The 17963-nt window shown below is 50.4% G+C and overlaps 1 protein-coding gene and 3 non-coding genes across 5 annotated transcripts; all 4 read right to left on the reverse strand.

The window, feature by feature from the left end:
- Nucleotides 1–1843: 1843 nt before the first annotated feature.
- On the reverse strand, nt 1844–9974 carry RPL27 (ribosomal protein L27). 2 transcript variants are annotated; one of them, XM_078881792.1, is made up of 5 exons: nt 9886–9974; nt 6354–6438; nt 5380–5549; nt 4231–4341; nt 1844–1948 (listed from the first exon to the last, which is right to left on the reverse strand). In XM_078881792.1, exons 2-5 carry the CDS (start codon nt 6432–6434, stop codon nt 1900–1902), a joined length of 411 nt encoding a protein of 136 aa, XP_078737918.1. In that variant the 5' UTR covers nt 6435–6438; nt 9886–9974; the 3' UTR covers nt 1844–1899. The 2 variants fall into 2 exon arrangements, with proteins under 2 accessions (XP_078737918.1, XP_078737919.1); XM_078881793.1 differs by having other exon boundaries at nt 9882–9900.
- On the reverse strand, nt 3431–3565 carry LOC144951518 (small nucleolar RNA SNORA9). Its single transcript, XR_013640507.1, has one exon. It is a non-coding gene; the product is annotated as a small nucleolar RNA SNORA9 (small nucleolar RNA).
- On the reverse strand, nt 5892–6026 carry LOC144951517 (small nucleolar RNA SNORA9). Its single transcript, XR_013640506.1, has one exon. It is a non-coding gene; the product is annotated as a small nucleolar RNA SNORA9 (small nucleolar RNA).
- LOC144951519 (small nucleolar RNA SNORA9) lies at nt 7139–7273 on the reverse strand. The gene has a single exon (XR_013640508.1). It is a non-coding gene; the product is annotated as a small nucleolar RNA SNORA9 (small nucleolar RNA).
- Nucleotides 9975–17963: the final 7989 nt, after the last annotated feature.

Consider the following 17963-nt stretch of genomic DNA (forward strand, 5'->3'; position numbering starts at 1 on the left):
CCTCTCCATTGTATGTTGAACTTATTTCACACAATTACGTAGCCAACCGTGCTAGTCGGAGGTGCGGGGAAGGACAACACAAAACAGTTCTAAAGAAGTTAATATCTGAACAGCGTTCCAGACGACCGCAGCAGCGCATCTGAAAGCGCGCGATGCAGTGCCCACCGTCTTTGTTCGATGGTTATCCAACAGTCACTGTGAGGATGACCCGAATTTGCGTGATGGTGTATGCTCCTTAAGATCAGCAGAGGTATTATAATTCATTTGTGGCAAGCGCTGTGTAGTGAGTGCATTCATTCAACAACCGGAAGGCAATGTAGCTCGGCGAGTACTGGACTTGCTCCACATTGCCGGTCACGACGAGGGTTGTCTGACCATACTTCACCACGCCGGTCAGTGCGGGTTAAGGGGGGAGCACCCAGGACTGGTCCAAACATCACCCACGACTGATGTGGCCGAGAATCAAACTCGGGTCGCTGGGTTCATAGCATGTTAACCTCACTGGAGGCGATATAATTTCTAATTCACTACAAGGGTTTAATGCAAGTGACTCGCATGTAGATGTCCTTGGAGGGTTAGAGCCGAGCGATGTGAATTGTACTCGAAGGGAAACACTCGAGCGAAATTCTGTACATTACGTCCACGAAGGGATAGAGAGCAGATTAGCTAATGTGTACTCGATCGCTAGAAATGTACAGCAATCGCCCTTTAGAAACAGAATTTACGCTTCTGATTCTGCATGTTTTTTTGCGTGTGGTTCCTGCCCGCAGTGGTTATATGCCAGTGGAATCTATCGAACGATCGGTCACTCACCCTTGTCCCTACATCGATCAATCGCTCACGCCACGCTCCAACTGTGGCACCTTCCCAGCGGCGCAACGCCCTCGCCGTGCCACCACTGACCACACAAACATCCCTGATAGCCATCCATCGACAGTGCACATGCACATAAATGCATAGCATCTTCTCGGTTCTTTCGGTAAAGTCACGTAGAAGGGAATAAAAAAACATAATAAAATACAATTCTCACGTTTCGGCCACAACGCAAGCAGCCGTCCTCAGGTGAACAGGTCTGTCGGAAAGACAGCGTCTGAATGATTTGGTTCAATTGGTTCATTCAGACGCTGTCTTTCCGACAGACCTGTTCTTCACCTGAGGACGGCTGCTTGCGTTGTGGCCGAAACGTCATTAGAATAGTATTTTATTGTTTTATTTTTATTATTTGATTATTTCCCTTCTACGTGACTTTACCGAAAGAACCAAGAAGATGAATCCCTGCAGTCACAAAAGCTTTAAATCGAAATGCATAGCATCTGTTGGGGGAAAATTGCTGTTTGGTAGGAGCACCTATGAAGGCTGGCACGGCACGTGAGGGGGTGGGTGGGGTTTGCCGTCCTTCCCCGCACCTGCAGTGAGCACGGTTGGCTACGTACAGTGCGCGGAAGCACCAAAATACACACAAACTTGTCTGCCTGTCTCCCCAGCGCTGTTTACACACTGCAGCAGATACTCATTTAAGGCCGAGTCGACTTAGGAGAGGGCCCAAGTTTCTTCTAGATTTGAAGCTTTCGTTACTGCAAGGATTCATATTCTTAGGTTTTTTCGGTAAAGTCACGTAGGTTAAACATTAAAATTAATGAAAGTAAAATAAAATAAAAATCACGACGTTTCGGAGGCCCAAGATTGGTTCAAATATTCGCCACTGTTATTGGTCGCGAGCAAGGAATACAAAGTTGGGTCGCCGGGTTCGTCAGGGCAGCGCGCTAACCACTGCACCACCGCTCCCCACACACAACAGAGAGCGCACACACAAGACACAAAGATGACCACCACACACAGGAGGTAATAACGTTCTGGAGAGCCGGTTGTATGTTTATTGCGCATGATTCTTGGACAAGATTAGAACCGCAGCTTCTGGAAGAACCACTTGTTCTTCCCAGTCTTGTACCTGCAACAACACACACACACACACGCGCAGGCATGAGCGTGGTCACGTTACCAGCACCAATGTTCACAATCACCACACACAGCCCTCAATTGCTTTCCATGCCTCTAGACCAGGGATTATAACCTGCGGCTCCTCTTGAAGGACTGCTTCGTGACGTTCTTCATGTGCACTGTGGCTATTGAAATAGATTTTACCGGTAGGAACCTCCTGGTTACACCAGCTCACAGGGGATTATTGTGTCCGTCGTGCAAGGAGGGGCTGGGTGGGAAGGGTAGGGAGGGGCTGGGTGAGGAGGGTGGGGAGGGGCTGGGTGGGGGGGTGGGAGAGGTGGGGCTGGGTGGGGGGTGGGAGGGGTGAGGCTGGGTGGGGAGGGGCTGGTCACCCCGTGGTGCCCTTATAAAACTCAACGTTTAACCTACTCACGCCGGCTTGTGCCTGCCCTCAGTCGGCCATATTTGCGTAACACACCACGCCGCCGTTGACCCTGCAGGCCATTGACCGAGCAACCCAACGTTCCTACCAGCTCCCTCCGCAGGAATGTGTTTTTTTATTTAACCCAATTCGAGAAAAATGGCCCTTCTTGTTATTTTGGTTGCCGAACCCTGCTCCAGACTCATAGTCGATATTGCTGCCCCATTGTTTGTGCTGACTATGACATCGCAACGGAATGTGCCCGATCTCGGCGGGCCTCGAAAGCGAATCAGGGTTGAGAGCCTCCACAGCACCGCTTGGATGGGCAACCACCAAGCACATGACAAAGACGTCTGTAGAGACTTCTACTGTAGTCTTTGGTTCTTTCGGTAAGGTCACGTAGATATTAAATAAAATAAATTTAATCACGACGTTTCGATTGCAACACAAGCAATCATCATCAGGTGTGACAACCACAGCATGAAATCTTTTACTGAAGTTGGAGAGATGCCGGAGTTAAGGCGGTTATATAAGTTAGATAGGGCGGCGATTGAATTTATTTTCTACCCACGTGACTTTTCCGAAAGAAACAGAGAGTATGAATCCCTGCAGTCACGAAAACTTAAAATCTAGGCTTCTACGGGGCTACGTTGTGGGCTGTAGGAAGGCCGTGCAAGCCAAAGTCATTGTCGTGCTGTCCTAAGCTCCAATGTCAATGCTCCCCACCTTCCCACCTTCAACCAAGCCTCACTGACCAGTGGTGGGCCCCCTCTTGCTGCAACAGCAGCGAAAGTTATCAACAGTAATTCCAGGTCGAAAGTATTGCCCCCCTCTAGTACCCAATCAGTGCAGCTGTGAACCCCTTGCAGCGACGGATACATATCATTTGTGGACCACTCTGAATCGGTGGGGCCTTATTATTACTGCGTAGCTACAGGCTGTAATGAAATTGGCTCCCCTGACATGAATTCGGCCCAGCGCCGTAAGTTCCCCAACTCCTTGCTGCAGCAGCAGCAGCAGCGGTGGCCGACTGGAGAGAATCGCAGCAGGAGAGGGGGAGTGTGGATTATTTTCTGTGCGAGGATTCTATAACCGCGTCCGGGAGGAGCCGAACGCGGCCTCAAACCACCTCGGGGTTTTCTGTGGCAAGCGCTTTAGGAGAGGTGGGGGCAATGAACGTGCCCTCCCTTGCTGGATGACTTGCGTGCGAAGAGACGGGGGAATCAGTGAAATTAGCGACGGAAATATTCGTCAACAAAGTGGGATTTTACTCGTGTTGCGTCAACGGTAACGATGAGCAGGCAAAAATGATTCAAGAGCATGAGGATGATGACGACTACCCACTAAAGACACGGCTAAGACGGAACGAAATTGCCGAGTCTGAATGAAGGCGGAAACTCAATTCCCGAATGTCGCTTCGAGATCTGTACTCAGCAGCCGTTCATTTCGTTTCACGAAACGCGGTCGCGGAACAACCCAAACTAACCCACTGGAGATCTGGAGGGAGTGCGTCTTATAAAGCCAGAGGATTGCGGTCTTCTCATATCACGTAGGTAAAAAAGTCACGTAGGTAAAAAATTAAATTAATAGAAGTAAATAAAATAAAAATCACGACGTTTCGGAAGCAACACAAGCTTGTGTTGCCTCCGAAACGTCGCGATTTTTATTTTATTTTACTTTTATTAATTTTTATTTAAAAAATTTTACCTACGTGACTTTACCGAAAAAACCTAAGAAAATGAATCCTTGCAGTCACGAAAGCTTCAAATCTAGAATTCTCATATCGCCTCCGTGAGGCTGATGGGAAGTGAGTGCGGTGCCACCACCACCACCACCCTCTGGGGCCGAGTGTATGCCGAGTGGTCACTCACCTCTCCTCAAACTTGACCTTGGCCTCGCGACGCGCCTTGCGCTTGAGCGCTGGGTCCCGGAACACGTCCTTGTTCACCACTGTCTTGTCCAGGGGAATGTCAACCGAGTAGCTGCACGTCACCACCACCACACAACACCGGTTCAGTTACATACACACCACTACGTACACTACAGCCGTAAAGTACACCAACACGATTACATACACCACTACGTACACCACCAACACACACAACACCATTGGAACCTCCTTTGCCAGTAGCAAAATATATTTGTTTTTTTATCCTTCTATCTGGCAACAAAACTGACACCTTTTTTACAAAGAGTCATGTTTGCATTGACCACAATACCTGCGGTCGGAATGCAAACAAAAAACACAACTCTGATAATGTATGCACTGTCCTTGAGTTGTGCGCCTTTTGGCGTCATCTGGTCCAACACCATGTGAGACTAGGCTCTAAGAAAAGCTGTCTCGGGTGTGGACCAATCAATTTCAAGGACAGTGCATACATTATCAGAGTTGTGTTTTTTGTTTGCATTCCGACCACAGGAATTGTGGTCGATGCAAACATAACTCCTTGTAAAAAAGATCAGTTTTGTTGCCAGATAAAAGGGTAAAAAACAATTATCACACACACACACCAGCATAACATACACCACTACAATTAATAAACCACTACATACAGCACCGCCATTACCATGACATTCACCACCACACCACTACTGCCAACACTTCCTACACCACCACACACAACACTGCGATTATTTTAAACAACCAAACACACCACTACTACATACACACAATCTCTTACGCACATAGACACACACGCTCCCAAACTTACTCGCACACTCTCAGCGGGTGTCCGTACACTCTCCATCATACTGAGCTCGTGAAGGAACATACACCATCACGCAAACTCCGGTCATCCTCGCAGCGGTTTTTGACTAACCACCGCTTTCAGATGCACTCCTGCGGCCGTCTGGAACGCTCTTCCTTCCAATATTAGGAAGACACTGGAGCCATGCACTATTACATCTAGAATTGCTCGTTCTAGTTTGTCGTCCTTTCCCCGCACCTCCGATTAGCACGTTTGGCTACGCACGATGCGAAAGAAGTTCAACACACATACACTCAACACACGGGGTCTCACCGGGTGGGCATGAGGTGGTTGTAGTTGAACACCTTCACGAAGCTCTTCACCTTGGAGCGCTTCGCCAGCTTCTTTTTGCCCATGCGTGCCGTCACCTTGCGCGGGTAGCGGTCGATACCGGCGACCAGAGCGTGCCCGTACGGCCGGTCTGCCGTGCCCTCATCCTGGTTCTGCACCGGCAGAGGCGGTGGCGCGGGGAGAGACACACTCATACTAAACTACTTGACTTCATCTGAACCAGTTCATAGCTGGCTGCACCGTCTCTTTAGGGCCCTGCAGCACCCTCCTGTGGTCAGTCCTGATATTTCACGTGACCAAACGTCGGTTTTGTTTGCAGGCTGAAAACACACCACTCACACATGACACGTCTGCTAATTTCTTCACACCTTGCAATCCCCTCTCATCGCCTCTTTCCCCCCCCAAGTTCTTACAACCTTGCTTCGTCCGAGACACGTATAAACCCTCATCTTACACCTTCAGTAGTGAGGCTGTTCAGGTCACCCGGATAATGTTTTTGTACGAGGATTCTATAACCGCGTCCGGGAGGAGCCGAACGCGGCCTCAAACCACCCCGGGGTTTTCTCTGGCAAGCGCTTTAGGAGAGGTGGGGGCAATGAGCGTGCCCTCCCTTGCTGGACGACTTGCGTGCGTAGAGATGAGGAAGCAGCGTTCAGAGTGAAGTGACAGAAAAACTCGTCAACAATGTGGGGGTTTACTCATGTTGCGTTAACGGTGACGAGGAGCGGGCAAAAATCATTCAGGTGCATGAGGATGATGAAGACTACCCACTAAGGACACGGCTACGACGGAACGGAATTGCCGAGTCTGAATGAAGGCGGAAACTCAATTCATCAGCCGTGATTTTTTTTGTTCGTCTAAAACGAACTCCAACGACACATTCCCACGTGCCCCCCCCCAACGGTTCATTACTGCGCCTCTCAGTGTCGCCAACTCCCTGGCATCTCCGTCGTTACCTTGACGATGACGGCCTTGCGTCCGGCGTAACGCCCCGCCAGCACCAGCACCACCTTGCCCGGCTTCAGGAACTTGCCCATGGCTCTGAACAAGAATACACAACAACGTGCATTCTCATCAGCAAGCCACTCATCTTTTCTCACAAATAGTTGCATCTCCCGCGCACGGTCTCACTTGTATTATCTGTCGAGCACGGGCTGTTGTCTTCACCTCATGCAGCCCGTGTCCACATAAGCTTCTAAACGGCCCACAGACAAAACTGAAGCAACTTAACTGCACTAATTTTGAACCAGAGTATGGATTCCTGCAGTCATGAAAGCTTCCAATCAAGATTGAATATTTTCAACTTCAAAACAACAGTGTTTGTTAGGTGGCTCAGTAAAAGTGAGTCATTACTTTTCGCGGGATTATTTGACAACGATAAGGTGTTAATTTGTGGTTGCCTGCAAAAAGGTATTTGAAAGTCATGAGCCCTTGGCAAGGTAGAAGTTTCCCCCCACCCCCGGGTTTATATGCCAGAGATCTGTCACTCAGCATGGGTGAAGACTGCCGAAAGGGAAATGGTGGAGCATAGTTAACGGAGTTACCAGACTATAAGACGTACGCACCCTTTAACTTTTACGCTCTAATGGTTCCGAACACTCCCCCGCCGGGGTTTAAACGCTAGAGACAAGGCTACTGTCACGACGAGCATTGATAAAAGCTGGAAGGGAAGAAAATGGTGGAGCAACGGTGATGGAGAGAGTAACAGCAAGAGAGGCGGAGTGTGGAGATCCAGATTATTTTCTGTGCGAGGATTCTATAACCGCGTCCGGGAGGAGCCGAACGCGGCCTCAAACCACCCCGGGGTTTTCTGTGGCAAGCGCTTTAGGAGAGGTGGGGGCAATGAGCGTGCCCTCCCTTGCTGGACGACTTGCAGTGTGAAGAGACGGGGAAGCAGCGTTAATTTTGTTTCACGAAATTAGCGACGAAAATATTCATGGGAAAGGGCGGTTGCTTTATGTTTTTTTCTCAATGACACCGTACCCAGCGGAACCACACAAATAACCCACTGGAGAGAGTGCATCTTATAATCCAGAGCCGTGTTCATTTTGGTCACGAATTTCGTGACGCAAGTATTTACAAATAGTGTTTCAATTTTCGGTTTAAAGCTTTCGTGACTGCAGGGATTCACGTAGAAGGGAAATAAAAAAATAAAACATTAAATAATTCTCATGACGTTTCGGCCACAACGCAAGCAGCCGTCCTCGGGTGAAGAACAGGTCTGTCGGGAAGACAGCGTCTGAATGGTGCTTGTTATCTTGGTTGCTGACTATTCAGACGCTGTCTTTCCCGACAGACCTGTTCTTCACCTGAGGACGGCTGCTTGCGTTGTGGCCGAAACGTCGTGAGAATTATTTTATTATGTTAAAGTTTTATTATTTCCCCTTCTACGTGACTTTACCGAAAGAACCAAGAAGAGTGTTTTAATTTGTTTCATCAAGAGGTGACTGGGAGTGGATGAAAATCAAAAAGCAGGACTATGACGAGAATGAATTAAAATGCAGGCTAAGATAATTTAATTCCGTTATTCGAGACTGCAGTGCCCCAAGGAAGACCAAACATGGTAATTTTCTATATATGCATCAAAATCATACACAGAGTTCACCCGATTGGCAGACCTGGGGGAAAATATTGAGTCATCACGGGAACTCGCCCACCCGGGTAGACTTCGTGGCTCAGAGGGGAGTTCGTGAGAGACACCGTGCCGCCATGCGCATCGTAGACATCCCCGGATGGTTGATAAGACCTCGCGGGGCGATTGTACCGCGCGCTGATTTTAGCAGAACGCCTGCGACGTTCCGCTCCACGTGTTGGACGCTTCTTTAAGAAACCGAGTCAACTTGCTTCGTTACTCGTGCGGTTCCTCAAGAAGCTGCGAGCGCGTGGAGCGAGTGAAACGCTGGTCATGATCCTGGGTTTATCAACACGTGGGCTAGGTGAGATATCGATCATCGCCGTTTCAGATCACGGATTAAAGCCACGGGGTTCTATGTACATCATGGCCGTGAGACAGTGTGTGGGTGACGACCTCAGATCAAGGGCTTGGGATAGGGAACACAAGACACTGAAAAATGGAAAACTTTACGTTTGGATTTAAGGATAAAAAGCTAAAAAGCGTTTGTGGACGAAGAATTGGGTTAGGGCCATCAAATTGGTTCGTCATAAGACTCCAGAAGTGGGCAATATGCAGCTCTGTAGCCGCATGCGACTCTTTAAGTTATTCACGTGCATTGCGGCACTTTAAATTAGAAAACAACTTTTTTCTACCGAATTAAAACAAAAACCCGGCTCTGCTTATCTTGGTTGTTGACCCTCGGTCATAGCAGAGGCATTTCACATGGCCATCAAAACAAAATAACATTCTCAAACCACCAATGGATAAAGACCCCACACCCCCACCAAGGATCATCCAAACTACAGTACCGGACCAACCATTGTATCGGCACACTGTACCAAGCATTGTATCGGCATGATCGCGGGAATATATCGATTGACCGCGGCGTCATTAAAACTAGGACTTTGAACTCCTTAACTTAAACCCACCTATGAGATCGACCACAAGCGAGCGTTGGCATGCGACATCCCTTAACATTCGCCATGTGCGGGTTGGCCTGCCCTACGCGTTAACACTTAAGCTACACGTTCACCGGCGTGCGTCATCTCATCATCACTCCGATATCGCGACTGTAACGTCTACAATGCCGCAAAACGTAACCCCCGTCGATTCATCCACGCCGAGACTAGGGGGGTCTCAACAGAGGGTTTCGTCTCATCCACGCCCGTGTTTAACCACCGCCACCAACACAAACACCGCGGCTCACAAATGGGCATCTATGAAAAAAATTGTTTCACAGCTCATTCGATTTATCCACGATAACGAAAGATTCTGATTCTGTATTATTGTACATTATGGATTATGATTATTTCCGCGTTTTTCCTAGCAACGCTCCATTTTGGAATTCCCATCGTCTCACTTCACCAATGCAAGGCTTCAACCAACCTCTTATAACTTAGTTCTCGTCAATTAAAGTATTGGCGTCGCATCGATTACAACTTTTAAGTTACGTTTATCGCAGGCCACTCGGCGTTTGGGCCTGCGTTCCACCAATGGTGGGTTTTAAAACACAAGTCCCACACAATTATGAACACCACCCACCCGATTTAGCTTTCGGCGTACGCGATCACAATTAACCACCAACGCTGCTGTCAATCGTAAAACATTAAACCAGTTTTTAAAGTTGTTATGTAACACTGCAGTCACGTGTCGCAGCGAGAGACCATTTCAACGAAGCCTCGGCCCAGCTCAGGCGAGCGCAGGCTTGGGTCACGTGAACGGCTATCGCATTAACACCTCTCGCCATCGACGCAAAAAAAAGACGAAGACGACATCGAACGCGCGGTGCGATCACACGACGCGCGGATGCCAGACGTGGCGACGATGGCGACGGAAGGGCGAGATCGACAACGGATTGCGAGCGAGGTACCTACAGTTATGGCTGCTCCCACCGCGAGAGCCGGAACGAAGAGGAAGTGGCGTCACCGGGAGAGGCAGTTGGCGCTGGGCGAGTGACGTCACTTCCGGGGATGTGTGGGGGGGGGGGGATAATCGATTTCCGCCTATAATCGATCAAGGTTCAGAATTCGATTAATTCATCGTTTGGTGAACCGGCGAGTTGATTGGATAATTAATCAATGTATTTACAAAAACCTGAGCACACTGCAGGTTACAACCCCACACACCAACTCACTCGACACACATCAGCCACACCACTCACCCACTCACCACACTGCAGGTCACAACCACTCACCCACCCACTCACCACACACCACTCACCACACTCCAGCCACACCACTCACCCACTCACCACACACCAGCCACACCACTCACCCACTCACCACACTGCAGGTCACAACAACACACCCACTCACCCACTCACCACACACCACACTCCAGCCACACCACTCACCCACTCACCACACTCCAGCCACACCACTCATCCCACTCACCACACTGCAGGTCACAACGACACACTCACTTACCCACTCACCACACGCCAGCCACACCACTCACCCACTCACTCACCCACTCACCACACACTCACCCACTCACCACCTTCCAAGTGAGTGGGTGGGTGGTGTGACGCTGTCTCCCCGACAGACCTGGTCTTCACCTGAGGACGGCTCCTTGCGTTGTGGCCGAAACGTCGTGAGAATTATTTTATTATGTTCTATTTTTATTATTTTATTACTTCCCTTCTACGTGACTTTACCGAAAGAACCAAGAAGATGCATTGCACATGTTGATACTCCTACTGATCCTCCTGCTGTTATGGAGTGACTCATGCTGCCAGCTATGGCTGCAAAGTTTGGTCGTACATGTTCTGTGTATTTCGTTTATTGTTAAATTTGAATCACAGTTCCTATGATCACTGTTACATTGTTTTTACAGCTTTATTTTGGTGATTTCGAAAACGTTTTGGTTTAGCCATATTTGTTTGTTGTAGTACAGAGTTAGACTGATAACTTTAATCTAAATTGTCTTATGGTTGTTATTGTTTGACTTGCATCCCACTGGGATTTTTGCGCACAGCGTTGATACACGGTGATTTTTCTGGAAGACTTTACTGTTTTTTCCTGGATTTTTCTATTGCGCGCAGTCACTTTAAGATGTTTCTTGTTCATGTTTTTGTTTGTTGCGGTTGCCCCCGATGCAAAAGCAACACGGTTCACAGGCCTATACCTAATCAATGAACCGAAACTGAACTGAACTTGTTTGCTCAGCAGCCGCGATTCTAAAGAGCAGCCCCCTGCCCTTCACGCGTTCGGACGCCAGAGGGCAGTATCCAACTCAGACTTGGCATCACGAAGGCCCCGTCAGCAAACCACCGGCGTCAATGTAGCTTCTTGTTGTTGTTGTTGTTGGGCTTGTTTGTTTGTTTGCAGATATTTGCGCGAAGTCTCCAGTGGCTGACCCTCACCAAGTAGACATTCCCTCTTCAACCCGAGCGGTGTCAATGCTTTGCTATTCGGGCATTGCCTTTCGGACAAAGACGGCGGTCACCGCATCTTCACGGCGCCTTCCCATGATGCTTTTGCGGCCGTCTGGAACGTTCTTCCTTCCGATATTAAGAAGCCACTGGAGCTGTGCAAATCTCAATTTGTGAACTGATTTCTTCAGAACTGATTCTTGTTTTTAGTTTATTGCCCTTCCCTCGCACCTACGATTTACACGGTTGGCTATATGTACGGATGGTTAAGAAGTTCAACATACATACACACGGCGTGCCTTGGTCTAACACTGGTGAGACGAGGCCATTTAGAAGGCCGTCTCTGATGTAGGTTTCAAAGACGATGCATATAAAGTATTATCAACGCGTGTTTGTGTGCATGTTCTACCACAAGCATGATGTGTGATGCCTTGTTATGACAGGTATTGTCTAAACTCTTAGTTTTTTCGGTAAAGTCACGTAGGTAAAAAAATGAAATTAAAATTAATAAAAATAAAATAATAAAAATCACGACGTTTCGGAGGCAACACAAGTCTCAGTCATCAGGTGGGACCGTCACAGCCAGATTTGCTGTAACGTCGTGATTTTTATCATTTTATTTTTATTAATTTTAATTTCAATTTTTTACCCCACGTGACTTTACCGAAAAAACTAAGAGTATGAATCCTTGCAGTCACGGAAGCATCAAATCTAGAATTAGGTATTGTCTAGTTGGTGTTTGAACATCTTAGTACCACCTGTATCATTGCCGGAAAGGCTAAAGACAATTTAATGTTTTCACTTTCCGGTGTGGAAACCATAAACAACAACAACAACAAATACACTGCACGCCGTTTGCTTCACAGGCGACGTTAAACATCCCCGTGACGTCAGTCGCAAGAGGCGACACATCGTGTGGCGGTGTCAGTGTCCAAAGTTTGCCAAAATAAAATTTAAAAAACATCATCGGCCCCAGAAAACTCGACAGGATTCGGTGATGTGGTGGGTTTTATTTTTTTGTCCTGGGTTAAACAAAGCGGAATAATCCGTAATAGAGGGTTTTTTTGCGTTAGATTGCGTAAATATAAATGTGTCGTTAAACCCGCCACCACCCGACACAGCCAATTAGTAAGGCTTGTCACGTAAACAGAATGTGCCGATTCGTGACTAGGACAGCACACCGAGTAGTGGGTTTACTCTCCAACACACCGGTGTGCTGTACTAGTCACCAATTGGCACGTTTTGTTGACGTTCGACACCTCCCACGACGTGTTGAACTGAACGCGGAATAAATAATAGTTCAATTTAAATAAGTAATATTTTTTAAAACGTTATTTTAAACACGCTTTTAAAACATTCCTGCGGAGGGAGCTGGTAGGAACGTTGGGTTGCTCGGTCAATGGCCAGGGTCAACGGCGGCGTGGTGTATTCAACAAATATGGCCGACTGTGAGGGCGGGCACAAGCCGGCGTGAGTAGGTTAAACGTTGAGTTTTATAAGGGCACCACGGGGTGACCAGCCCCCCCACCCAGCCCCACCCCTCCCACCACCCAGCCCTTCCCCACCCTCTCCACCCAGCCCCTCCCCACCCTCCCCACCCAGCCCCTCCCCACCCTCCCCTCTCCACCCAGCCCCACCCCTCCCATTTTTGGATTCACGACGGGCGGACGGACACAATAATCCCCTGTGGGCTGGTGTAACTAGGAGGTTCCTACCAGTATGAAATGTACTAGTAATGGAATAACTCCACGACTCCAAAAAGTGGCCCCGAAGCTTGCCATGACGTAAGGGACCGTGGCCAATTACAGCCAACGTCAGTTGAGCGTGGACAATTAGATCCAAGCCGAAACATAAAAAAGATTGTTGAATTTTTTTTTATGATAGAACATAGTATTGTCATCAGTATGACCTAAGTATACGAAGTTTGCAGTCGATACCACACTGGGAAGTGTGTTAAAATTGAGGTACAAGATTTGAGGATAGCGTGTGATAATAAAACGAATCTGTGCCCTCGAGTTTCCTGGCTGGCTGCTGGCTGGGTCCCTCACCACCCCAACGCTAACTCTCGCCGCCTTCAGCTAGCTGGGTAACTGGCTACACGGAATTTCCCGTGCAAACGACTAAACATTGCATTTAATTAATAGGGCGGAAGAAGAAGAAGAATAAGTTCGTAATAATGAGGTTCCATGATAATGCTCATGTCAATGTGTTTGTTTGTTATCACGAAAAGCAATGTGCCACGGTGGGTGCCCACCCCTTACACCCAGAGGTCGCAAACGGGTTTTGATTCTTTACCCGTACCCGTACCCGGCCGCACCAGGGTCGCAAACGGCTACCCATACCCGGCCAGGTACGGGTAGCCGGGTATCGGGTAGGGTACGGGTATCGGGTACCCGGTTGCGACCTCTGCTTCCACCCCAACCCCGTGACAGGCGGACGGACGAAACTGGCGCACGAAAGGTTTTCAACCTCAGAACGCCGCGCTACGAAAAAAACAAAACTCCCTCTCGGCAAAAAAACAGCAAACACGACCCAGCCCCCACCCCTCCTCCACCCCCCTTACGCAACCCCCCTCCACGCTTAAAAACAAATTCTGAACTGGGCACAACTTTAATTAAGCCCGCTGCTGCTGTTTTCCTTGCTGAGCTCAGTACTGCCGCTGATGCTGCTGCCGCCGCTGCTGATGATGATGAAACTTTGGCGCGATGTTCCAGCCGCCTCGGCTTGTTGTTTTGCCCTCGACAAGTCCAATTTCCCCATCCGACCCCCCCCCGCCTCACCCCCCTCCCCCATTCTCTTCGGGTCACAATTGCAGCGCCTGCACCCTCGATAGCTACACCACTGACTCCACCATAGGGTGAGCGTGGTTGGATACGTACGGTGCGAAAGAAGTTCAACATGCATGCACACACAGGTGTAGCTGCAAGGTGATTTTAGTGTGACTCTATGAACCTCTTCATTTAGCAAGGGATCCTTCGAAAGCTCTCGCCTGATTCTATGAGACCAATCAATTAACACAACCCTTATGTAGCCTTGGCCTATGGCACGGCGATCCAATGCATGAACACTGAACCCTTGTGTAGCCTTAGCCTGGCTCTACGAGTGAAATAATTAACACAACCAATTGGAAGCCATCGTCTGACTGTATGAGCATTTGAATGAACATCGCTAGCCCTGATCTAGACTCGATGAGCCACAACAAACTAACAGTGAATGCCTCTGTTCAATTAATTTCCCTTCCGTGCCACATCCTTCTTGGCATTCCCTCTGCCCCTGGACCGGCGCGCTGGCGCAGTTGAACCGCCTGCGCACTCCACGTAGCAATGCCACTGCCAACGGCGAGGAGAATGAGGAGGCGGTGATGGTGGTGGTGCAGGGATACATTTGGCGTTGGGGGTGGTGGCGGTGGGGGGGGTCGCCTCGTGTTTACGCAAACACCGACTGCTGTTTCAGTTCAGCCGCGCCACGCCGTTGCGCAAATCGCGGCGCTCTTGCAGCCGACGCAAACAATCTCTGGGAGTCGGACTTGGCCCGAGGACTGGACAGACGACGATCTCCCTTTGACCCCAAACCCCCTGCTCCTGCGTCCGAACAACACGTGTCCAGGTGTGTTCCCTCCCCACCCCCCACCACCACCTCAATTATCCCTCCCTGGAACGCGCTGTCCCAGGTGTAAACAGCCCCCACCCCTCTCTCTCTCTCTCTCAATATGCACACTCCTCCCCTCCCGCTCCACTCCCATCACCCACATCGCACCCTTCTCTTCTCTCCCACCCGCCCCCGACTCAGCAACCTCGCTGAGCTGTTATCCCATGATGCTGCTGTTGTTGTTGTTGTTATCGTCGTTGTGCTTGTTTACCCAGGAAAGTGTCACCGAGTCTCAAGACTCTTGTTTTTTTTCAGGAGGGTCCTGCCAAAGTTTTCCCTGTTGGGGGGTGAAGGGATGATCGGTGTCGTGTTTGGAACCCCGAGTGAGTAACATTCAGGGTATTTATTTTTGCGTAATTGGCAAATTTGGACCGCGCGGAAATTAGTGTTGCCCTTGGTGGTGGTGGTGCACGAGGAGTGCACGTGTCAACAACACGCCACGGTGGCTAGGAGATGTTAACTACCTCGCCTGGTCTACAGGAGGTCGTGGGTTCGATCCCGACCCTTGCCTCCTGCTGTATATTTGGAGTTTTTGTGTCTCTCTCTCATCATCACGGTGGCTAGGAGATGTTAACTACCTCGCCTGGTATACAGGAGGTCGCGGATTCGATCCAGACCCTGGTGCCTGCTGCTGTATATTTGTGGTTTGCGTGTCTCTCTCTCTCTCCGGGTCCTTCGGTTTTTCCCTCCACATTGAGAATCAACATCACCACGCGTTTAGAGCGTTTGGCTGCGATACATTTCCACGTGATGATAATCCACTTGGTTGAGATTTCGTTTGTGATGGCCAGGTAACTTCTGAACAAAGCGCTGTACAGCTCAGTGGGTCCTTAACCCGGTAAACTCAAATATAACACCGCTTGTTTTTTCGTGCCCGACTGCGACTGCTGATGATGGCCCAGCGCAGTGTACCGGGAGCTCTTCTGATGCTTCTTCTTATTATTCTTAAAATCCCTTGACCTGTTGGGCATGGCCCCACGTTTCCTTCACCGATGCGTCTCCCCTCGCCTTGCTCCAGCAGCTGTGACGAGCGTGAGGCAAGCAGGGGGGGGGTGCCTTGCCCCCCCCCCTCTCCCCCCTCCTGGTGGCAAAAACTACGAGGTTGACGTGAGCAGCCCCTACAGCGTTAAATGTTAGAGACCGTGGCCAATATCACGATTCATCTACTTGGTTCTTTCGGTAAAGTACGCTCCAAGCATGGTGCTGTTTCATTCAGACGCTGTCTCCCCGGCAGACCTGGTTTTCACCTGATGACGGCTGCTTGCGTTGTGGCCGAAACGTCGTGAGAATTATTTTATTATGTTTTATTTTATTATTTTTATTGTTTCCATTCCACGTGACTTTACCGAAAGAACCAAGAAGATGAATCCCTGCCAGTCACGAAAGCTTTAAATCGAAATTTAATATCACGATTGTTTGGCGAGTCTGACTGCTGATAGGACCCCGTGGTGGTGGAGGGAATTCACTCTCCAATAACATCTGGAATGAGCCTCTTTGTCAACGCACTGCTGGGTGAGGGCCTCCCCACGCTGCGCGGATCGTGGGCAATGCTGGCCATACTTCACCACACTGGTCTGTGCGGGTTGGTGAAGGTGGTGTGGTGGGGGGGAGCTGTGGTTTTATAGACCGTTGAGACCGAGCGCTGTTTGCGATCACCTATCAAGGCCGGCACGGCGCACGAATGGGTGGTGTTGCCAGCACCACCCGCGGTCACCTTTGTCTTCCTAGTGTTTATGTTTACGCATCGCACCAGGTATTAAATTAAGGCTGAGTGTACCTAGGGGAGGCATAAACACACACACGCAGTTATATGCACGTAGACGCCAGTAATCCTGAGCAATCATCCCAGTCTAACGCACACACATGCAAACCGATATACAAAGATAAATACAAAAATCCCCCGTATAGCTTTAACAGACTGTTGGGGCAAGTGCTGTTATCGAGAAGGTCGGCACGGCACACGAGGTGGGGGGGGGGGGCAGCACCACGCCCGGCCGCCTTTGTCTCCCCAGTGGGGACGTATTTACACATCGCACCAGGTACTCATTTGAGGCTGAGTCGACCTATGGGAAGCCCAGGACCGGTTCAGCACACACAAACTCACACAAACACATGGGGCGTACACACACACGTGGTAGACCCGATTCACCAACTCCACCCATCCACCGGCACCTTGCCCCTCCCCTCACCACCCCCCACCGCCCGCCCCAACACCGCCCCCTGGCCCCGCCCCCCGGCCGGCACGTTTTCTCCACGTGCTCGCGTGACGTCAGCACGTGGTGTTTGTGCAGTCGGGAGGATGAGAGAGCGCGGTCAGCAAGAAAACAGCCGCCAGCCCCCACACCCCCGCCCCTCCCTCACGTAGCCCCCATACCCCCCCCTACCTCCCCCACTACCTCCCCCTCCCTCACGTAGCCCCCATACCCCCCCCCCCTACCTCCCCCACTACCTCCCCCTCCCTCACGTAGCCCCCATACCCCCCCCCCTACCTCCCCCCTACCTCCCCCACTACCTCCCCCCCCCCTACATCCCCCCCTACCTCCCTCCCTACCTCCTCCCATACCTCCCCCCTACCTCCCCCCTACCTCCCCCCCTACCTCCCCCACTACCTCCCCCCCCCCCTACATCCCCCCCCCTACCTCCCGCCCTACCTCCTCCCATACCTCCCCCCTACCTCCCCCCTACCTCCCCCCCTACCTCCCCCCCTACCTCCCCCACTACCCCCCCCCCCCCCTACATCCCCCCCCTACTTCCCTCCCTACCTCCCCCCTACCTCCCCCCTACCTCCCCCCCTACCTCCCCCCCTACCTCCCCCACTACCCCCCCCCCCCCTACATCCCCCCCCTACCTCCCGCCCTACCTCCTCCCATACCTCCCCCCTACCTCCCCCCCTACCTCCCCCCCTACCTCCCCCCCTACCTCCCCCACTAC

Source organism: Lampetra fluviatilis, chromosome 62 (genome assembly GCF_964198595.1).
Source record: "Lampetra fluviatilis chromosome 62, kcLamFluv1.1, whole genome shotgun sequence".
Classification (NCBI taxonomy): Eukaryota; Metazoa; Chordata; class Hyperoartia; order Petromyzontiformes; family Petromyzontidae; genus Lampetra; species Lampetra fluviatilis.